The 24583-nt window shown below is 37.6% G+C and overlaps 1 protein-coding gene across 3 annotated transcripts in view; it reads right to left on the bottom strand.

Annotated features, from left to right (window-relative positions):
- The window catches only part of fndc3ba (fibronectin type III domain containing 3Ba), a 528549-nt gene that overhangs the window by 242825 nt on the left and 261141 nt on the right, over window positions 1-24583 (bottom strand). For all 3 annotated transcript variants that reach the window (XM_039761474.1, XM_039761483.1, XM_039761492.1), the window contains one exon: window positions 2981-3057. In XM_039761474.1, the coding sequence (XP_039617408.1) occupies window positions 2981-3057 (77 nt within the window). The remainder of the gene's footprint in view (window positions 1-2980; window positions 3058-24583) is intronic.

Below are 24583 nucleotides of genomic sequence, written 5' to 3'. Positions count from 1 at the left end.
GGGATCTGGTCACCATCCGGATGGAATGTGCACATTTTTTTTTTTTGTATCTAGAAGGGTTTTTTTCTCCCAAAGAGAAGCTAGTTAGGCTGACTGGAGATTCATCAGTTTGTAATTTCACAAAACTGGACCTCACTTTTCTAAGACATTCTTTGTGTGCTCACGTGTTTTGCTCATTCCCATTATGTGTGTGTCAGTTTGTTTGGAGACTCAACCTAAGTCTAGCAGAGAAGTAAAGAGAAGTGTGCCCTCAGATAGACTGGCATTCCATCCAGAGCAGATATCTGTCTTAGGTCATGTGATCTGAGGATAGGTTCCAGTGTCGTGCAATGCTTAATAGTGGATTTAGAAAATGGAAAGAAAATAGGATGATGCTTAATACGCTATTTAATGCAGCAATAACTAAAAAAACAAAGTCAGAGCCCTACATGAGGAAATCAAATTGTCCAAAAAAGACTGTAAACAGGAAAAAAAAAAATTGGCCACAAGTATCTCACAGTCATTAAGTGCCAAACCTAACTTGAAGCCAACTTTCACTTCTGCATTTTTTTTACTTGAAGTTTCAACAAAAACCTTGAACAGAAATATTGGGCCAGTCAGCACAGGTATTGCAGCCAACAGGCCGTATGTGGTACTGGTTTCATTTGGCTTTCCTTGCTAGCCACTGAGCAGCTACTAATGTGAGACAGTCACAAAATGTCAGTTTTGTTCTTTTAAAAGACGTCAGAAGAGAAGCTCGACCTATTCCAATTATTTGCAGTCAAACTGAAGCAAGTAGCTTTCCTGTAATGAGCAGTATCATTTTGATAAGATACATGAGAAGAAGACAAAGTGAGGGCAGCAGAGTTCTTGAATGTCTGGTCCCCAGCTGCCATTCAGTGCAGTGAGGATTACAACTTGAAACATAAAAACAGGTTATAATGCTGAACTGCTGAAGCATTTTATTCCCTAGATTTGGCCACAAGCAAGTAATACGCCATAAATAACTGATCCAGGATTGGCCCAAAACAAGCCATTTTAAAAAAAATAAGAAAAAAAACAAAGGTTGAAAGGTTGCATGCAAGTTGTGTGGGTTCAAGAAAATCTCAGATGTAACCCAGAGCACAAACATCTAAACATGTAAAATAAGACAAGTCAGCTTATGTGAGGTTCTTCATAGTAAGAACTGATGACTGCTATGCTTATTACTTAACAATGAGGGCATAGTCTTTGAATGTAGTACTTTTTTAAACTTATTTTATCAATATGAGAGCTCAACAAATTAATAGGACAAAAGCCTCAACAGTAGATGCCTTTAATCGGTCCTGTTGCTCTATTGAAAAAACAGACATATATTGGTCTTGTCTAAAATAAAATGCCTTAGTATGTAAAGTTTAAGCCTTTCTTATATTTTTTGATAACTGCATTTTCAAATGATCACACATGTGTCTGCACCTTTGGCGTCAGTGCTTCTGGTTTGAAGAGCACGACCAATCAGCTTTAAGATAAAGGTCCTTTTCCAGAGACAACTCAAATTCCATCAGTTGAGTCATATTACAATCATAAGTTGTTAAACCCGAGTATCGTGGTACATGGTAAACTAAAAATTTAATTCTTGAGCATTTACTGCCATTCAATTTACATCAACTGGCAATACTTCTATGTCCAAATCTCACACAGCAAAAAGAGTGCTGCAACAGTAAATGGCCCAAAGAAACGGTTTGTATCACAGTAGTATACTTTGCACTGGAACACACACGATCAGATTTTTTTAAACACAAGCATGTCATAAAATTTAGCATCAAAGCACTCTCTCTGTATGTCTAAACATTTATTGTTTGAAACCTAATTCTTTTTAAGATTCCCTGGTTGTGTCTTCATCTGTGGATGCATTGAAACTTGCAGTACAGTACTTCCCAGTTAACGGTCCCATTAATTCCAAAGTTGCTGCTATTTGTTTTGCTTTTACTAAAGTACTTATCACACCTAAAACTCCCATCGCCGGTAAGGGGTGGGATGGGGTCTTAAAAAGTGTAGGTTCTTTTGTCTAAAGTAAATTCATTGGTGGGCAGAAATGGTCAAGTTCACATTTAATTTCATTTAATTATTTACTATTTTACACAATGTACACAGTTCACAAAGAAGATTTAAAAATCAGAAATTGAAAAACTGCCCAATATGAAGCACCAAGGATAAGACATCTAATATTACAGCATTGTTATGACTGCAGAATGCCAGACTAAGGGCAACTTCCATAACTTGTATCCCAAGTACCCAATGTCACCTCTGTCAGAGCAATAATGCTGTGTTAGGTGGTAAGTGGGCTTAAGGATTTTTTTTCCATGGCTTAGATGGTGAGAGGCTCCTTTATTTCAAAATTCCTCAGACTTCTAGACACTTATGAAACAGCTAAACTAAGAAAACAACATTCTGCAAAATGATCAGTAATATGAGAGCCATACATATAGTGAGGCACAGTGACAATTTGTGTCCTACATGTCGACTTTTTTTTTGTTCCCTTGACCCAGGCATGTACAGGTAAGGTACAGGGAAAGCTTGAATGTCTCAAAGGGGTTCTAGGTAGCTGAACTACCTTTATATTTAGATAGATGGTGTGACCTGATCTGAACTGAAGAACTGAACTAAATCAGAAGGATGCCGGTGCATTTTCTACCTCTAACTCACTGAATTTATGTGCCTGTACGACATTTGTGTACTAAAAGAAAGAAGCATACAACAGATGCATCTCCCTGTTCTCAAAAGGCATATTGGAATATCTAACTGCACATTTTTTAGAGTAAGGCCCCCAACCCACCCCACCCTCTCATTAGTTTCAGATGAGGTGCAGGGAAAACTCATCCAATATCACATATATGAGCCTCAGCTCATCAAGACCATAAGTATGTATTAATCTCATGTAACATGGACACAACCTAAACTTCTATTGGAAAAACTGGCCCATAAACATGTCACTATGATGGAAAGTATAATTTCTACTCACCTGTGAAATGTACCCTGGAGGAACATGGATTGGTGGAATGGAGCCATTAGGAGACATCATAGGAACTTCTGCAGGCCCTGCAAAGTGAAAACACAAACAAGCAGATCTGAGAAAGGTATTAAAGATTACAATGCTGCATTTAAAAAAGAGGAATGAAAAAATAGTTTGTTGTGGAGCAAATCATCAACAGTGAAAATTTAAAAAAACTCAAAGTACATCATATTCTGGTTGAACCAGCTGCTCTCCTGGTTTCAAGTGACTCAAGATCTTAACATGACTCTCACATTTATCAAACAGCCTTGTTTACAAAGGATGGCCATCAGGGGAAAGCATTTCCGAAAATTCCTCCTTACACTAGGGCTTAACTTCAATTCACCGTATCTTCGAAGAACAGCAAGTCCCGGTGCAGCAATAATGGTTTGTTTGTGTAACCCTGACCCACAAATGTGGCCTGACCTGCAAAAGTTGACACTCACATTTAACTCGTTGCTGCTACAAGAAACCCACACTGCATGCATAATCGATTTTGCCTGTAGGGCAGGTCAAACACAATTTACTTTTTAAAAATATGCCACAAGGCAAGAGATGGTTATTATCAATTAACTGATGGGTTTTAGAAGGAGTTTAAAAATTTCTACTCCCATTATTTACATTCAAATGATGACAAATGACAATAGTTCAGTAGATGGAAAGAGGCATTTGGATTCCATAATGGCTACAAAAGTACTTTTTACCTGGTAAACAAATCTAAAATTTCCCAGAAATATTGCGGTTTCTGAAAAAGGTGAGATCTATAAAAAATATTCATACACACATTCAAGTACTTTTTCAGTGCTAACTGGGTGATCATTAAGAATGTAAAAGGTTTCAATTCCTTTACTTCTAATGTTGGTGCGGTTTGATGTTTTTTATCTTTTCATCCACTTGTTTCAATTTAATATCAGGAAAAAATTCAACAATTTCTCTTTTTTCTTGATCATTTAATAAACTGTTGAATTAAGTGTTAGTTCCTCCTATAAAGTTTAGTTATTTCTGGGGATCCCTGTGAGGATTTTGCATCACACTGGGGCGTGGCAGTTGGAGGGCACACAGTCAGAGCCATTCAAAACATAGCAACTGCCTGACAGTGAACATTGGCAAAACATTCCAAAGGGTTCACACAATAAGGAGGCATCAGCATGGCCTCCATTAACACATAAATAATAAACTTTCACTGGGGAAAAGTCAACAGGAACAATGAGTAACCTTACTAATCTGAATAACTGTATCAGAAATGCCCACTCTTTAGTAATAGTAAACGGTCAGAAATTCCTATGTGGATTTCTTTACTGAAACATTCTCTTGTCCAAGTCCAGAGGTACCCCCAGAAAGCTACAAAAAAGACACTTCAGTGCCATATATTACAAAACCATGCCAGAGATGGATGAAAAATAACAGCAGAGAAAATGTTGAAAACCGGGAAGAATAAGCAAAAATTGAAAACATCAAGATCCTTCCCAAAAATCTGTTCCAACATTGGTAGAATGTTTTTATGTGGTGAACTACCAAATCAAAGAAAGGGCTCCGTAGATGCAGTATCTGGTCTTTGGCCTATAATACAGCTGAAATGAGGCTCGACCATAGCTTTTAATTCAGTATTTCGCTGTACAGGATGATAAAATGTCACCTTTTAAAGGCTCTGAAGCACAAAGGAAAAATGCCTGCAATTATTTACTTCCACATTACAAAATTTTACCCCAGGTATCTGGTAATATTTTATAAGAACATAAAGTATATTTAGATAAATCACATCCTACGTGAAAGTACCATGCAATAAAAAAGGACAATAATTAATTCAGTATTGAATTACTGTTAATGTTCAATCAAATATAATGTACATATAGTATGTGCAAATATACACATACACATAAACATACAGTACATATACATATATGACATATCATATATGGAAGAATATTTCAGACTATATTTTAATAAATATAAGTATACAAATAAATATAATGTCTAATGTGACAATAATTTAATAGGAAAATGAAACATAAACAATTAAATAGGTCGTAAAATGTACCTACTTTGTTGCCTTATTTATTTATACATTTCTTTAATAATTTAATCATTTATTTAAATTATTTGACACACTTATTTCAAAGATGTGTAAACCTTGAGATTTAAACTGTCACTTTTGCCCATCAAGATACAAAGACTTAGTGAAAGGTTGTTTTTTTCTAAATGACCCACCTTTAGTCATTGCAGACTGGAGCAACACAGTGATGAGTCACAGGATTCTCAAGGCAAGTAAGGAGCAGTAACCAGCATGCATCTGCGAGTGACTACACTTAGGACCGTGGAGGAGTCAATGGTGGACATGAGATATGCAAGATGTTACAGAATTACTGTGCAAAATGCATACTCGGGAAGCTCTGAAGTCATTGCCCTCTGAGAAGTCTGCATCCGGAGCTATAAATGTTGCACTTGTTGGCTGAAAATCTACAATCATTCTCCCAACTATTTACTCAAATCCTGAAAGACGATGAAGCATTTAAAAAACAGAGCACCACCCTCGTAACTTTTATGTGTGAAAGTGACACTTTAAAAATTCAAGGCTTACTTCTTGTTGTAGGTGCTGTTGTGGAAATAAATAAATACATAAAGGGATATATAAAAACACATACATGGACTTTGTGACACATTTAATTACTAATCTTTACACACCATTTTATTATTATTTATATATTGTCACATTACAAAATGTACTGCTTTGTATTTGCTTTTTTAATTATATTTTAATTAAAATAGTCTGAAATATATACAATTATACACACACACACATTACTGAGATTTCATCAATATATTGACTAGATGTCACACTAGCTATGAGAAAACCTTAACACGACAGTCCATCTAAAAATTTACACTATAAATAATTTCATAAGCCTTCCACATATTAAAAAAAAATAAAATCCTACAATTTTCACTTTTAAGCATCATTCCTGTAATTAACCATAGCTGGATGTAGGAGTTTGTTCAGTAAAGGTGATCAGCTAGTGCCTGTGACCAGGCAAATGCGATGCAGCATGTGTTGTCTTCCAATTCATTTATAAATGGCATCATTAAGTGTGAGTCAAGTTCAACCACAGCACTGGAATGGCAGAAATGTACTACAGAAACTGATTAATGGAATTGGTATCATTTTAAGTTGAATGTGTATTGTTCTCTAGTCTTCTCTTTCTCCATCTCTCTGTCATAGTTTGCTCCCTGACTCACTCTCTCAATAATGCAGTCAGAATATTCTACTTACGTTCAATGGAATTTAACAGCAAATCTGTCACTACTATTTAAGATAAAATGAAATGCACTTTATTAAAGAAACTAGAAGCATTTTCAGAACAGGCAAAAATCAAAAGGCATTTTAAACAAGATACAGTATAGTCCATTTAGCCAGGAAAAGTACTTAGTGCCATAGATAACTGCTTCAAATACAGTACCTAATATGCAGTTGTATTGTATGCACAACATACCCCACCTCTGTCTCATGGCTTCAAGATGCACAGCCCCTGGTAGGCTAAAACACTGTATTCAAGTAAAAGATGACACAGGAGTCTGGTCCAAAACTTTGGCATAAGAATTGACTACATAGGGTTATATTCATCAGGCATAGTAATAAGATGACTTCTTGAATGAAACACGGCCTACATCAACCATCAGCCTGTCCTTCAAGAATTAAGCCAATCATTTCCAGTCTATAATCCAGATCTAGTTAAAAAGTTTACTAAGGGATAAATATGATAAGTAAAACTATGAGTAGATGGCACGTCCAGGAGAAAAAAGACAGTTACTGGAGCAAAGAAGTTTCACACTTAGGTTTATGACCACATACTCCAATGGTATATCTCTTTGAAGGTGATAAAGAAGTATGTGGTTCTGCATCCCCCCACTGCATGACATTGAACGCCTTTATTTTTTGAACAAAAATTGTTTTCACACACTTGAGATTAAGTCAAAACCTTCAAATGTCAGTGTTAGACTTTACCAAAGGCACATCATATCTTTTCTCTTTATGATATTCATGTAGAAGCTATCAAGGGACAGCTAGGGTTTGTACTGTACACAGCTGGATGTAAACCAATGGGCTAATGTCTAATTTTGGCCTCATCAGATTATGATCTTAGGTTTAAACTAGAAGAGTTCTCTACTAGTGCAATGCAGATTTGGGATGAGAATATGCACCTCCAAATCTGACGTCATGGTCCTCTCCCAGAAAAGCGTGTCACAATCCCTGCATGTAACAGATGAGTAGCTGTCCCAAATAGAAGAGTTCAAGCATATCATGCTCATTTACAAGAGATGGTGGAGGAGACAATTATGGTGAAGGATGGATTGGTTCAGGGAACACCGTTGTACTACACCATGGTGGTAAAGCTGGAGCGAAGTTCACAAATGAACCTTTCAATTTACCAATCAGTCAACACTTCCATCCTTCTCTAGGGTCATGAGCTCTGGGGTAGTGACTGAAAGCACTAATCTGAGTAAAAGAAGCTAAAATAAGGATCCTGCGCAGGGTTGCTGGGCTCTGCCTCTGTGACAGGGTGAGGAGGATGGTTAATATGGGAGGACCATGGACTGCAATTACCGTGGATGGAGAAGAATCAGCTAGGGCAGTGCAGGCATGTAGTTGAGATGTCCTCTCTCTTACGGGGTGAATTGGGTATGGCCTGCTATGAGAAGAACAAGGGGCAGACCTTGGATAGACTAAAAGAATTACATCTAGACCGTCCTAAAGTGCCAAATCTAGGTATTCTCCAGGAAAGGCTAGAGGAAATTGGTGGCGATAGAATGGCCGTGTCAGCCCAGCTCAGCATGTTGTTACCACAAACCTCACCAGGAAAACAGGATGGAAATGTTGATGAGGACATTTAAGGCATATCTTGCGGTCATTTGACTGCTAGACTCAAAATATCAACATTTTAAAGTCTATAAAACACAAAGATGTGCTATATAGAATGTCAAGAGGCTGTTGCTTTTAATACATGGAATTACATAAAAGGCAGGAATTCAACCAGAAGACTTTAGATCCAAAGTAGGATTTCGTAAGTCGCTACATCACACTTTTGGCCATGGCAGTCCTTACAATGGGTATGAAAAACCTACTAGTGTTACATCATCAACAAAGTAGATCTATCTGCAAACACACATTCAACATAAACAGACTGATTTGCTTACGTTAATCTTATCTTTGCCAACCATAGCAGGAACATATAGAAACTCAGAGAAATGACTATAAAATGAGCTTTATTTTACAATTTCCTTTAGGCTCCCCATTCAAAAATGGCTGAAGTCCTCTCAAAGTAATTTAGTACAAGGATATCATAAGCATTCCACCTAACTGTCATTAAACTTCCAAAGATGATCTACTCATGATTGTCGACCAATTTTACTTTTAAGACTCAATCTGCTATAACTCATAAAATAATCACAACTAACTTAAGTATAAAAGCATAGGGAGTACAATGAAATTCTTTATAAGTTTTAAATCAGTGGTTGAGGTTTTGAATTGTGTGAATGAGTTCCTGTCAAAAAATATTTTCTTTCTTTAGCATGATATATATAAATTGTTTTAGTCTTCCTTAATGGTATTTTCATCATTCTTTCATAGGGGAAGAATGCTAACAAATTTATGAAGGCCATCCTGTTCAGCTGAATACTTTAGTTTTAATCTATTTTTTAGTCATTCACTGGCTTTCATGAGAAGCATTTTTTTTCTGTTTCAAAATTTTGCTGAAACAGCAGACTATATAAATCACAGTTCTCTTTTCCTACTGTTCTTCTTTTCTATCCCAGCATAACCTGACCTGACCTTGATGCTCAATGAATCCTGGCTTTTGAGTGAAACCCACCCAGAGCTTTCTCCTGCCTTATACCTAAAACTACTGAGATAAGCCCCTGCTTCTCCTTTCAATAATTACAATTTTACAATAAATTTCCATGTTGTTCTTCCACTTGAGTGTGTGTGTGTGTGTGTGTGTGTGTGTTAGGGGTGGGTCTGATTTGGCTCTATTACCCAACAAACTTGTGATTATATAGGAGGGCTCACAAAAAGAATTAAGGAATAAATGAATGTATGATGTATGTTTGGTACATTACTTGATGTAAATTTGCAGTTAAAACAACAAAGATGGGTTCCTTTTTTTGTAGTGTTATTATTTTTATGCATTTTTATTATCATGAATCATGTACTTTTCTTAATTAAATTGTGAAAAACTATGTACAAGCTTCAGCTTTTTTTTCGATCTCTAAATCACCCACAAACAGCATCAATGTTTATTTCCAGAAATGTTATTATATGCTGAAAAGTCACACATAGATGGGTTTTAGAACCACATCATGCAGACTTTAATTATAAGCAATTTCATTATTGTAGGTTAAAATGAACAAGCTTCACGGAAAGTTCTATTTGACTGGCATATGTAATTATAGTAATACATTTAAAGAAATATTTAATATCATATGATGAAACTTTAAAATTTTAAAATAACCCTGAAAGGTCTGTGAAGCAAAAGAACATCTGAACCTTGTCCTCCATCACTAGAAGACGCACAATACTGTCAGTCTAATTAATTGTTATAGCTCTACTGAAAGCAGGGGACTGTAATAATGTGTGGTTTAAAGGTTACTGCAATAATCCATCCATCCATCCATCCATCCATCTTCCAACCCGCTGCATCCGAACACAGGGTCACAGGGGTCTGCTGGGGCCAATCCCAGCCAACACAGGGCACAAGGCAGGAACCAATCCTGGGCAGGGTGCCAACCCACCACATACTGCAATAATGTGTGGTTTAAAAAGCTAATTCATTAAGGAAGAACTATCTAAAAAATATATCATGCTTGAACCATCTATCAGGATTTCGAGTAAAGCACTGCTCTGGACTAGAGGCAGCTTCTGTCATCAGCTCAAGTGGATAAAACATCCGCTATTCTTTATGACTGTATGCAACACCCATTGCCAGTTAGAATTTCAGGCAGCCTCATTAGGTAGTCAGGATTGGATTTAATTCTTTCCACTGTTGAAGAACTGGCAAATGCATTCACTGTTCTCATATACAAGTATTGGCAAAAAGAATCCCATGAGTGTACGTGAACACACAAATTGTTTTTGTTTTTTATTCCATCAGACTCAAAAGCCAAAATGGGGAAAATGAAGCATACTGGACGTTTGAGAGAATAAGAATTCAAAGATTGAACAATGAGTTTGAAAGTAACAAAATGGTAAAAATAAATAGTTGTTCTTACTAATCTACTGTCCATTTTAAGAAAAGGGGACTTCACCTTCTTTAAATTTTGTCATTTTGTATGGTGCACCCATGTTATTTAAACATTAGGTATGGCATTGTGCTATGCACCACTATAAGGTGACACCATAATACTGCTGAACATTTAGAAATACATTATACGGCCAAAACTTTATGGATACCTGACCATTACACCTATATGTGCTTGTTGGACATACTATTTCAAAACCATGCTCATTAATATGGGCCTCACATTGTACACAGTGGCACACACTTGTCTAAAATTACTAATGTATGCTGTTGTATTAACAGTACCATTCAGTGGGACCGAACGGCCTAGCCCAGATCCAGAAAAAGAGAACTAGATCATTTTGCGTCCTTCATCAAACTTTACAGTCGGAACTATGCAGTGCAGAAGGTGGAGTTCTCCTGGCATCTGTCAACCCCAGGGTCATCAATCCCACTGCCAAACAACTGAGCGTGATTCGTCACTCCAGAGACAACTTTTCTACGGCTTCAGAGTCCAATGGCGACATGCTTTGCACCACTTTAGCTGATGTTTGGCACTGTACATGGTGATCTTAGGCTTGTGTGCAGCTGCTCGGACATGTAAACCCATTTCAGGAAGCTCCAAATGCATGTTATTTGTGCTGATGCTGCTTCCAGAGCCTGTTTGGATGTACATCAGCACTCAGCAGGCCTGCTCTGTGAGTTTGCATGGTTTACCACATCATGGCTATGCTACTGTTGCTCCTAGACATTGCCACTTCACAATAAAAGAACTTGCACTAGAATGGGACAGATCTAGCAGTATAGAAATTTCATGTACTGACAAGTGACAACATTGGCATTCTTTGACACTGGCATATTTAAAATGACCAAACTCTTCAGTACAACCCATTTTACTGCCAATTTGAGATTACGTGGCTATGCACTTGATTTTATGTGCCTGTTAAGAGAGGGTGCAGCTGAAACACCTGAATTCAGTAATCTGGAGTGGTGTCCACATACTTTTGACATTGTAGTATACTTCTCCCTAAGGTCTATGAAACTTTTTACTAAAAAGAGTTTGAAAAAATATTCCTTGTTTCTGTTAAAATGATCAGTTTCTTCTTTTGCTTATAAAAGAGAGAGTATGATCTAATAAAAATGGCTTTGTTTTCACTTGAGGTTTACGAAAAGGTTTGTCCTGCAGATCAAAGTTGTTTAGCCAGTTGCGAAAGTTTGATTTACATTTGCCACAAAGGTCACAACAAAAGCATGCAGAAAGTCTCATCATGGATCTGGTACAAGCATCAAATAAGTGGCTCATGCTAAAGCTAAAGCTAAAGAGTAATATTCATCATCATTATTTTTTATTAGTAGATGGCTTTATCCTAGGCAACTTACAAACATCTGGTTTAATATACTTCACTATTTTTGGTACCCTGGCAAGATGCTGACAGTGCCATCTACATTTCCCACTTGGTACAAATTCAGTTCCGTCTATCTGTCTCTCTCTTGGCCTAAGAATCCTGAGATCCTGGCATATCAGAACATTTGCAGAAGTGGCTACACTGACTTAAGGAATGCAGGGCTGATGGCTTTATGTCTCTTTTACTAAATGGCCTTCTCAGGAAACACACTGTGGTCCTGACTACCGTTCCAGTAGGTCCCTATGTAGTCATTCCAAGAGAGACGCCTGAAGCTGCAAAAGTCATTTCACGTCTCAGGAGGCCACAGTAGCCAAGTTTCTTCAAATGAAGGGTGATAAATCATTTAGGATTCCAAATGACTTTTGCAGTTAGTCCCCAACCCCCAAGTGGTACTTTGCATCCTAAAATGCATCTGTGGGTTTTCAAGAAGAGGTATCTTGAGTGACCGAATCAGCAGACTTCTGACAAAAAAGTGGAATCCCTTGAAAATGAAAAGATGCAGACTATGACTTAAATTATCACATATTTTCTTTTTACATTTTCCATACTCACTTATTCAATTATGTGGAGCTAGGGCTGGTATAATTAAAAAAACGGTTGATGGTGTACCAATCCATTTCAAGACTCACTCACGCACTGATTCACAATCACCCGAAGGGTCGGTTTGAAAATGGACATTAAGCTGACATGGACAGCAACATTCAGACTGACTCAGAGAGAGACACAGTAACAGAGAAATAAGAAAATAACAGAAACTACCAATGAGGAAATTGAAAAAAAATGATTGCAAAGACAGAAAGAGAGAAGAGCAAAATGAAATGAAGGAAAAGAAACCCTCCAGGGTGATATAATTTTGTCCTAAAACTTGGGTAGTCTAAGACCAGCTGGCCACCCATCCTCTTTTTGCTTCTTACTAAACAACATCAGAATGTCCAAAGTAAACAGTGAAGTGTAAAATGTTGTGAAAAGGCTCAGTGCTGGAAGCTGGCTTAACACTAAGGTCAGGATGTGGGAATGCTGCTGGGCCATCTGCACCTGGGTTTTGTCCATCTCAATGAAGACTTCTCCTGGCTTAAGATAAACGTGCTGCCTAGGTACCAATGACCAAGAAATGTACAAAATATTACAAAGCTAGTTACTTAGCTGTGGAAACATTAGCTTATCTTTCATTTTTAAAGCGCACAGTCCATACTAGCACACATCTATTGCTCTGTAAGTCTACAAACGTAAGATGAATACACTAATGCTGTGTTCTTCATGACTGACAAATCCATTATGTTTTACTGTGTATGTTGCCTTTCATTATAATTACAAACGTTAATGCACTTTGACATTAACATTATGATGGTGCTTTACCATTTGATCGTGTTTAGAAATAAACATGTTGATGCACATCAAATGTCAAAAACGGCTTGCTTTTAGCTTTTATTTTGTAACACATTCATTTACACAAAAACTTAAAAGATGCTCTGTGGAGCCTGGCATTAGTCAATAAGGCTGTGCATGATACACTGGAGAGCATCTGATCACATAAATGCATCTATTAAGAGTTAGGCCCTACCTACCTTTCAATTTTATTACCGGGCAGCAAATATACAAGCTTTAAAAACCTGGACATTGACACAAATAGATGAACATACCTAGGCTTGGTCCGCAATAGAAATAAAATCCTGCAGCAGTCCTTTAAATTCCTTGCTTTGTAACCCAATAAGTACAAGTCATTGCCAATATACTAACAACCCAATAGTGCTTCACTCAATCAGAATATGGAACCAATGAAGGAAGTATTTTAAGACAGAGAAGCTTTTATCTGTGGCACCTCTGCACAAGAACCATCTTTTTCAACCCTCTCAAACGTATGTAGCGTGGGGTTAAGAGTGAATTCAGTTTACCAAAACACAGCTACTGAAAAAAATGGATTGTAAGTAAACTCTTTATAAACTATGTACATTAAAATACCAATAAAAAAATACAATACCATTTACCTTTAAAATAACAGTTTTTTTGCTAAGGAGATCTTAGATGTTAATGTTGATTTATTTTGTTTTATAATTGTGTCTTTCAATTTTCTATTCTTTAATATGTAAAGCACTTTGAGCTACTGTTTGTATGAAAATGTGCTATATAAATAAATGTTGTTGTTGTTGTTATCTGCTCTGAAAGATGCTCTGACTCCTGTAACCCAAATTGAAATTAAAGGAGGAATAGAGAACCTACTTGAATTCAAATAAAGATAGCCTTGTGGCAATGAGTCATGGACTTTGTGCATCTTCTCCAGGTTCCTCTGGTGTTGTCCTTGTTAAAGACGTACAGGTTATGGTGACTCCTCTGATTGAACTTTTCTGCAGTGAGTCTTTCCTCACATATCCCAAACAGCTTCTGTGTTTGGTTAATTGGAGCTTACAGGAGTGTATTATATATACTTCAGATAGATTTCTCAACAAAACAGAGGTAGGTAGGTAGATAGGGAGAAATTTGGCTTTTTAACAGAAGCTCTTGAAGTCTTACCTGATGCACCATGTGCACTAAAATGTCTCATCCAGTTCTCAATGTCCATGGTGCATCAGGTAAGCTGAATTGAATTTGACATATGGACTTGCTCTAGCTCTTGACAAAATCAGTATTAATACTCAAAGTCTGTTTTATATTATTTTCTTGGATGTGTAGAATTTACCATTTTTTCTTCAAAATGCTCATTTTCAAATACACTACACATCTTCAATTTACAGCATTAGAAATTTGGATAGAGACACTGAAAGTCATAGAGTGTGAGAAGATCAACGATTTTATATAACATTAAATGCAGCTGTTTTTGCCGAATTAAGTTTCATAAACAAAGAATGCATTGTGCTGTTCAAGTGTCCTCGTGTTCCCAAAGTCGGATTTCACCAGGCATATTTCACTCGGCCATTTGCCACACTATAAGAAGATATTTTGCTCCAGATGATTAGCAGAGGCGTGTGAACTTTTGCAGGTGCACAATTAGTCGCACCCAGTGGTCATCCATTTAACCTTAACAATTCTGATTCAACCAACACCTGCTCAAATCATCTGTTTCTGGAAACCCCATGATGCAAGCTAGTCTCCCCACCCCTTAAAACAGCATAATTTGTGACCAATTAATGATATATTGTCTATCATCCATATGATTCAGCAATTGTTGTTTTCCTTCTTAAAATCTGCTGTTTTATTACACTGGCAAAACATACATTTATATGCACCAATACATAAAAAATAAGGTATAAATTTGAAATGTAAGGGAAGAAAAAATTTTCCGGAATATAATTGAGCAATGTCCGGCATATGACCAGTCAAGCATTTGCTTTAAAAGGCAGAAGGCAACAGCTGTTTAAAAGCACAGATGTTCTGACCACAATTTTTGTAGGTTAATTAAAATCAGAGTTTGTACTTTTACAGCCAACATCTTGGTTATATTTTATTTTATTCTTTTTTCGATGACCATAACTTTACACTTACAGCTCCAGGCCCTAATAATGCATATGTTTGCAACATTAGGTGGGCCCATCTGTGTTAACGGGATGGAGATTAATAACAGGGCAAACAGCCTTAAACTATGTAGCTGTGTTGCTCGTGAAGCACACATCTAAAGACTCAATACTAAGACGCCTTTGAGAGTTCTTGTGTGTTAATGACTATAAATAGTTTGAGAAACATCAACAACAAAGGAAGGGTTTCTGTTCAGCTATCTAGACAGCCATGGCAAACTTTTATCATTACCATGTGCTCACATCTTGATTCAATATAAAAAAGGTAATATCAGTTTTCTTAACAAATACATATGGAAATACCCTTGTTCTGGGAGACGATTTGAGGAAAATCTGTGGCGAAAAAATTAAAAAAAATCTTTACAAAGATCAGATCTGAGACAACTCTTAATCTGCCCATCTGCATCCTCAACTGTACCAAATGCTAACTGTTAAAGACAAGGAACATTCTTCCTGAAAAAAAAAAAAAAAAAAAACAATGTCATGCATATGGCTCAGATTAAGTGAAAATATGTGGTGTGATAGAGTGAGAGGCAAACATACACATGTTTTTATGTTGCCTCTTAAAAAACTGCAAACACGTACTACAAGGACACAATCAAGGGGAAACAGGTCTCGCCCTAGTTGGCATGTCAGAAAAAGTCACCTTGATGTACAATGTGATCACTTTATGAGTGTTGTCATTTCAATTGTTACTCTCACATGAACTCTATACAGAGTGCCTTGAGATAATATTCAGTAAGAGAGAGACTGGGGGGATGCACTGTACCCTTCACATGATGAATCAACTGAATTAGGATCTGAGTGCAGCAGATAACACCTCAGCACCACACTGGAACAGTGCAAAGATTTTTATGGTGGCTGGAGTGCCAATCCTGCCACCAACCTCCAAGTTTTCCCTGCAAATTGGAGGACCTGTTTGCAGATTAAGGTCATACACAGAATGAAGCAATTGCAGGTTATGGGCTTTGTTCAAGGGGCACAACAGAGTAGAGTCACTTCTGGCAGTTGCAGAATTCGAACCGGCAACCTTCCGATTCCGGTGTAGATCTCTAGCCTCAGAGCCACCACTCCACTCAATAAGAAAAAGACTTTATTTGATAAAGGTCCACATGTAACTAAAAGTCACATTTACAGCTTCTGTTTAAAGGAATTCTTTTATTCTCTTATGACTTTCACACAGACTGAATTTCAAGACTGAACATGAAAGGTGTGGAGAGAGTATTTTATTGCCTTCTTTCATCCCTTGCTGGCAAAGACCACTCGGGGAATCCATGTGTGTCTCCACAGGGGAGGTCCACTCACACAAACAAAATTTTATTTTTGCCTTCATAACCAAAAAAAAGACAGCCAGTTTGTACACAAGCAGACAAAAAGCAGATGGTACTTTGCAGCATTCATTACAGTTTCCGTCCGTTCTGTTTATAAATGCTTGAACTAAAACACAGACTTGCTTTAAACAATTATGACTTCTTCTGATGACCTACATCGCTTGGTCAGGATGTCCCCAGTTCTATAACTAACATGGCCAGATCAAGTGATGCACATTTTGTAAGCAGCAGCTCTCCTCAAAATGCCTTGAAAATAGAGTACTTCTGTTGAGCCCAATCATGCTTTACTTGTACCTTCCTTTATATGCTGCAGTCCACTTTACAGAGAGCATTCTATAAATAGTTTGAGAAACATCAACAACAAAGGAAGAGTTTCTGCAATCTAGACAGCCATGGCAACCTGTTAGAATTTTCTTTCCAGGAAGTACTATATGCAAATTTCAGGCTTGCTTTTTGTTGAGTAAATGTTCACCCTCTCATCCATTCATTTTCTGTAGCATCCACTGTTAGGAAGGAACAACACACCTATGCCAGTTGCCAATGACCCTAAAAAGAATACAAAAAGTATCTAGAAAATAATGTAACACTGACAATAAACCAGATGACATTCAGCTACAAACTTCCTCAAAACACATTTGGCAAATATGTCTGCTCCTAGGAAAACTTTTAATCAAAGCAAGCATGAATATATAGATAAAGAAATAACATAACTAAATAAAAAACAAATCAGAATTTGTGTTGGTCAGCCACCTAATTCTGTTACCGAGTGTGAGCACCAGCAGTTGTGCCCATACCAAGTTACATTCAAAAATGTCTTCAAGTTAGCCCATCTTAGAATCACCAGTTGACCTGAAGTGCATGATTGTAGGCTATATTAGGAAAACTGTAGTAAAAAAAAAAGTCATACATATGCAATGAGCGTATGTAGAATGCATACAGAGAGTGACACCATTGGGGTTTAGATTAAAGTTACGATCTCAGCTGCACCATGTCCCCCACATTTAAAATTTCAAACAATGAATTTATCTGTTTTCTTCTTCTTAAATGACTGTAAAATGCAGAGGATCGAGAACTCAAACCTGTTCTTGCAGCATCAAGAATTAGCCAGACAACAACAACCCCGATGGAGTGTCAGTCACCAAGGACACTCAGACATGCAAATTTAAAGTTACAAATGAACTAAATAAATTAATAGGGAAAAGGGAGGAAGGTGGAGCGCCTACAGATTATCTACACAGACCCAGGTAGAACATGCAAACTCAACAGAGATGGTAACTGGCCCAAACACATATATATATATATGTACAGTCACACACATACGCATGGGAGGCAGCTAAAAGGCTTGAGTAAGCGCAATTCTGAATCAGACTGGAATGTGGCAGAGTGCACTGACTCTTTTTCTCCCTTTCCTGCAGACCATTCATGGGAGATTCCAGTTGGCCATCTTGACGTCACCTCCGGGTCTAAGCCTACGGAAGAATATTTTATATATATATATATATATATATATATATATATATATATATATATATATATATATATATATATATATATATATATATATTATATATATATATATATATATATTTATATATATATATATATATTTTATATATATATATATATTTATATATATATATATATATATATATATATATATATTTTATATATATATACAGTATATATATATATATATTTTATATATATTTTATATATTGCCTATTCTGAGCATACAACTGGATGGCTTGATGTGTAGATTATGTAATGTGAGATATTTTTCCCATGGATGTTATTGTTTGCTGTATTCCAATGTTGGTTCTGGTAGACATCCATTCAATCAGAAAGTTTGTAATTTCTATTCTCATTGATAATTTGAGATTACATACAGTAAGTAACACATAAAAAAATAACATTTTTAGGTGGACTATTCCTTTAATTATTGCACTTCTTTAGCTCCCAATTTTTTAAATAACATATTGAAACTTCTATGCGTTTACAATGAAATCGATTTATATTACTTTAATATAAGAAGGCAAGATATCTGCGAAAATGTTACTTCAGTACTCCAGCTGAGAGCATTCACTGCAAGCTTCGATAAGAGACCACCAAAAATAAGCATCGATTTATGTGCTTTAAGATTAGAATAATCATTGGCTAAACAACATTCATCTGTGAAGTTTGTTGTGAAGTCTTGTTTACCAAAAAAAATGTTCAGCTTCATTGGGAAAATACTGTATAACAAGACCACAGAACTATAAATAATTGGAATGCGTTGATATCTATAACTAAATTACAAGAACAAAAAAAAAGAGAAGCAGATAGAGAATTAGAAGCCATCTCTGTACACCTTCACTGTTGCTGTAGGCCCAGTCTCTCTAGGCCAGATGTATAATGTATACGTCTAGAGACAACAACTGAAGTTTGCATAAAAACTGGGTGGAGATAATTAGATGTCACGCTGGGTGTCACATGGCTAAACCAATCCAACATTTCATGAAGGCGGAGCTCAAAGTAGGGGCGGTGATTTTGAGCTAAAAGGTCAGAGATGCTCTTGTTAACCTGGTCTGACAAACAGAAAACTTCTGATTTTGATAAACTATCTAAAGCCAAACTCTCTCCTAAAAATAACCACTATAAAACATATAAATGTGTGTTGCATATGCAGAGAGCACATTGGATATGTTTAAAATACACATACAGTGACCCACTGCAAGTGAAAAACCTTTCTGTAACGTCAGATTATACTTTGGCATTTAAATACTGTACATTAATGAGTTAATAAATAATTAAATTAAACCATACATTGTTGCAGGTGCTGAGTGTGCTCTACGTTGTTCAGTTTTTACAATAGTGTTGGAGTCACTGTAAGAATGAAAGAATCGGCAGCCAAGTTTGTGAAAATATGAATTGCAAAATATGCATTCAAAACAAACAAAAGTAGGACTGTGGCCGGTGCTGTGGAATAAAGGCAAGCAAGCTGGGAAGTGGCCTCAGGCTGAACAAGCAGACATCGCTCATAGGGCAAGGTCGCTCTGGCCGATTGCCCAAGTAGCAAGGACGACCAACCAATCCAAGCGACTCCTGTTGAACACAGAGGAATGGTGATCTGAGAAGGGAAGAGGGCTTGCAGGGTTCCCTGGTGAATACCTAAGGATGGTGGCGGGAACTCAAGCCATATAGAAGAATGAGCGAACTTGCCGGTGGACATCACCCCTAGCTGACGAGACCTTAAAAGGTGATCAGACGAGAGGGCAGTTTTAGAGGGATGCACCAAGGCTCAAGCAAATTTTTATGGACCGATCTGGACTCTGCTTTAAACTTTCAATTTTATGGATTATTAATTTATGTAATTTTAAACTCCACCATGGACACTGTTTTTATTAAGGATAATTTATTGACTAATCCATTTCAAGAAAATTACACTGCACTTTATTTAATTTTTAAATAATTTTTAAACAGATTGTTAAATAAAACACTGCACAATTTTGCTGTGCTGTGTGTCCTGATAGGTCAGCCCATCCTCAATTAATGACTACAGATGTACCATGTTCAAGGAGGGGTATCCCAGCTGTAGACAACCCAGGCATCCCAGTACATTATATATAAAACAATCATTAAGCTTCAGCTACCTTGTGCTACTGAGCTCCTGAATTGACGACAGAAATTTTAGTTTTTAAATTTTTTCTCAGTGTCAAGTCTTTTGTTCAGGTTTATTTGCTCTCTCCCTGTCTTTTCACAGTTATTTTATGTATTTGTCTAATACATGTAAATAAATTGTTTTCCTGGTGGGACGCTACATTGCAACCCTGACCTTTTAAAGTGCATGGACAGGAAAGAATTAGGGGTGGGTTTTTAGGAAAAACTCGGGGCATAGCCTTTTCAGTGGTGGATTTTATCTCTATTTGCTACAGATCTTTTAGCAAGCGGTCCAAAGATGTGTATTCTACTTCAAGAATCATGTCTGTCCCTGCAAGACTATTGAATGCCATGTATTCCATGTTAATCCCTCCTCATAACCGCATAAAATGGCATATTTCAGATAGACACATTTTTAAGCCTGGAGGCTACCTTGTTGCATACAGACTGCCACTGACAGGTTGGATTTCCTTGAAAGTTATCTTTTGGACTATACATTCCCAGCAAGAATAAAGCTCTGCTTTATTCTCCTCCTGTGATGCCAATGGCAATATAATTTTTTGAATGTGCTATCAGTAGTTTTATGTTAAAATCTGTTAGCAAGATCACTTAGGAGCAACATGCTCCTGCTCATAATAACAGAAGCCCTGAAAGCAAGTCTACAGACTGTGCGTGCTTCCTGCCAAGAGTCGCCTGTGATACTATCATCCCAGCTTGAAATGAGAAGAATGATTCTACCTGTTTCCATCTGCAAGTGAGTGTAAAAGCAGAAAATCCTGAAAAGAAGGTTAAGGCACTTGTTGAGCAAGGTGAAAGGACAAAAAAATGTGAACTTTCAATAAAGCAGAATAATTTTTTGGTACACTTAATCATAGTTAGCCTCTCAATTGGTTGTGATGTGGGATACGCCAGTTTGCAACAGAATGTTTCAGATTCATGATTTTACAAAGCCGCCGAAACATCATTAAAGTAAACAGAGGGAGGACTTGCAGCACAGGAGATTAAAAGAGATTTTAAATTCCTTTGGCCTTTCACATCACTGGGGAAAAAAAAAGAAAAGAGAGATGGGCAACTGTCTAATCTTGAGAGGAATGTCGCAGGAAAATCATCCCCCTTCATCTCAAAGCTTCAGCAGAGATGTGTTACTCTAATTTATCACAGGCAGAAGGAAAACATTTTCAGAAGGGGATGCTACAAGAGCCCAACTTTGGAAAAAATAAGTTTCCTTTTTTTTTGCCTGCTAAGGAGAGCACAACAGGTTTCATTGAGATACTGCTCGAGTGCTCCCAGTCGGCAAACAGGCGTCTGTTTGGACAGTTTCTGTAGCCTCTCTGCTCGTCAGACAAATGCCAGCATTCCAGCTCGCTCTCACAACACTGCCTGGAATTGGCTGCAACGGGCACAAGCTGCTCTTTGTCTCTGAGGCTCAGCATGCAGTGCAGCAGGCCATTTCAGTACATAATAAAGTCATTTACAGCGCTGCAGCCCTTGCGGGATCATATGAGAGAAGAAAGAGAGGTAAATGTAGAAATACAGTGTAGAGAATCACATAAAACAGATTTCAGGTTGACACATGGCCATGACCCGACTCTCCTTTATAACATAATAATGTGTGATGACCGTGACAAATCAAAATTCCAGAAGTGCAACCATAGAGAAGGCTCAGCGGTAAAATGTCATAATACATCCATCTTGCTGCGGAGTTTAGGACTAAAATATATTAAATAAATATACTTTTCACAGCACTGTTACCTGCACTTTCATGAAGAACCTGAACATTATCAATAAGCTAATGTGAATGACCAGATTTCCAACTGCAGTGCTCTCAAAAATGACCATCACTGAATGATCTCATTTGGAAATGCCTTTCATTTGAATGGAAACCCCATTCATTACGGTGAGCACCTGACAGGAAAAGGTCATATGATATGTTTGGAAATCTGGGTGTTTTAGGATAATTAGCCATCAAAATGGAGCCTCTGTTACATGGGTGGTTCTTGGTAGTACAGTCTTGAGCACTGCTCCTTCATAGCTCCAGAGACCTGGGTTCGTTTTACAGCACGATCACAGTCTGTGAGAAATTTGTACAACTTTTACATTTTCTACCATGGTCAGCTCTAAGGTTGTTCATTTTTTTCGTGTTTTTATGACTTTACTTCTTGTACACCATTCAGGGTTGCAGATGAGCTTGAGCCTATCCTGGTGCAAGTAATAAAAGTATCCTAGGCCATGTACCTGTCCTTTGCATGGTCCACTCGCCCACAGACCCATGCAGGGATAATTTAGAATCACCAATTAACCTAACTTGAAGGTCTCTGTGGGTAAATGACAATGCAGAATTAAAACCAATCTACCTGAAGGGAAATATGGAAGACTAGTTTTGGACTGGTACTAAAATGTTGACTATGGATCAATAGCAGGTTTTGGATTACTTTACCACGTACCAAAACAACACTAACACAAATAATGGGAAACTGAAATCCCTCTTCTCCTCCTCTGTCTCACTGTACCCTCCTTTCTCCACTGTGCAATTGCACGACTCACCATCTTGCTGCACTACGCAAATCAATACAAGGTGCACATTGGAGTCTTCAGTGCATTTATACTAACATATCAGGGGGTTAGAATTAATGTCTGATGTGATAATACTAAGAAATGACTGAGAGCGTACCATTTACTTCTGTGGCCAAAACAACAAAATTCTGGTACAGTGCCATTCAAAAACTTGTTTTTTTGGTACATTTTCAGTAATGGTATACTTGCTAAACCCTAATGCAGAGACAAGGACAAAAGCCTAAAATTAGTCCATTATGAGGAAGAGTGAGTGTTAAGCACTCAAGAGTGTCTTTTAGCAGGATGTCATCCCACCCAGAGTTAGTTCCTTTCTGGCATCTGATGTGGCAGGAACAGGCACTAATATTTCAAACTTGTAATGGAAAAATTGCCTCTGAAAAATAATGAATAACATTACTGTAAGTAGAACCGATCATTCCATTAGGCAACACAGGCAGCCTGAGGTGCACCATTTATGAAAGATAAGGGTTACTGGCTCCAGACACCAAAGATCAAACTCTGATGATACTGAGTGGGTGCCGTTTAAGAAAGTAGAAGTGCGCATGCTCCTTAAAGTCCATGGTATATACACAAAGGGGAGCTATTTGTGCTACTAAAGGGGTGTGCCTTCCGTACACCAAGGGAGACCTTCCAGTCATTGAGAAATAATAATACTGGCAACTCATCATCAAGATGTCCTTCTATCCCACCTTTAGGCACCAAATGGGCTTTGTCTGACACTGATTGCAATTATGTTATAGATATACAGTAGCACCTTTTTACAGTAATATTCACTTTAGATATGGTTCTTTCATTTAAAAGTCTGGAATCATCACAATGTTAGACATTGAAATTCTTTCCTTGATTTTATAGAAAAATGCATCCCGTCAAACACCACAACTATATACAGTACATCAGTTTATTTTGCTTTCCACTTCACCTCTACGGCCTCTGCTTAACACAATGTGATGCGTGAGCTTGAAGATGCTGCAGCTATCAAAGCAGTGTAGTGTCTATTAGGGAATCCATTCCCGGGAATTTGGGAATCCTGCATGTCATTCCCGGGAATCCAAGGCTCCCAGGGATGACACAGTGCACAGGCATCTCACACGTGAACGGTTTTAGAATGACCGACACTTATTTTTAATAAAACTATTGCAATATGTTGACACCAATAAAAGACTAAACTTATCTACAAGCAGTTCATGCAGTCATATAAGTACATGTATCTAGTTAGTTGCAGTAATAAGAGCATAGAAAGCACGTGTCCAGCATGCGGTCGTCCAGGCGAGAGCACACCTTCGTGCAGAGTACGCTAGCCACTGAGAAAGACACGCTCTGCCTCCACTGAAGTAGGCGGCACAGTCATCAGATACTGATACACTTGTTCTAAACAATGCCCGCGCTTGCCGTTGCTCTGAAACGCCGCCATTTCAGCTTTTACTGATGCATCCAGTTTTATGTCATCATTCTGTGATGGCAAGTTTCTTGGCACAGATAATGCGGATGCAACACTCTGATGCATTGCAATTTCAAGTTGCTGTTCAAAGCTGTTGTCTGACAGACATCAATGAAGTCTGCCTCGTCCTGGCATTCGTGAGCTGCAGAGTACAGACTCCTCCCCGTCCACTGGGCTCAGTCTTAGTGGGAGCCAGGATACTGAGTGCTGCTGGTCTGTTGTTGATTGAATTAATCGGCAACACACTACAACATGGGCCAAAAAAAGTGGCACTTAATTATTTTCAACTATAACTCTATTATTTCTTGATCGATTTTTACACGCTATATATGCGAGCTTGGCCATTCCCGGTTTACCGGAAATTACATCAGTTTCATTCCCGGGAATGTGGGAATGAAAAATGTCCGGGAATGG

This window comes from Polypterus senegalus, chromosome 1 (genome assembly GCF_016835505.1).
Source record: "Polypterus senegalus isolate Bchr_013 chromosome 1, ASM1683550v1, whole genome shotgun sequence".
Classification (NCBI taxonomy): Eukaryota; Metazoa; Chordata; class Cladistia; order Polypteriformes; family Polypteridae; genus Polypterus; species Polypterus senegalus.
This window is presented reverse-complemented; position numbering and strand designations above follow the sequence as displayed.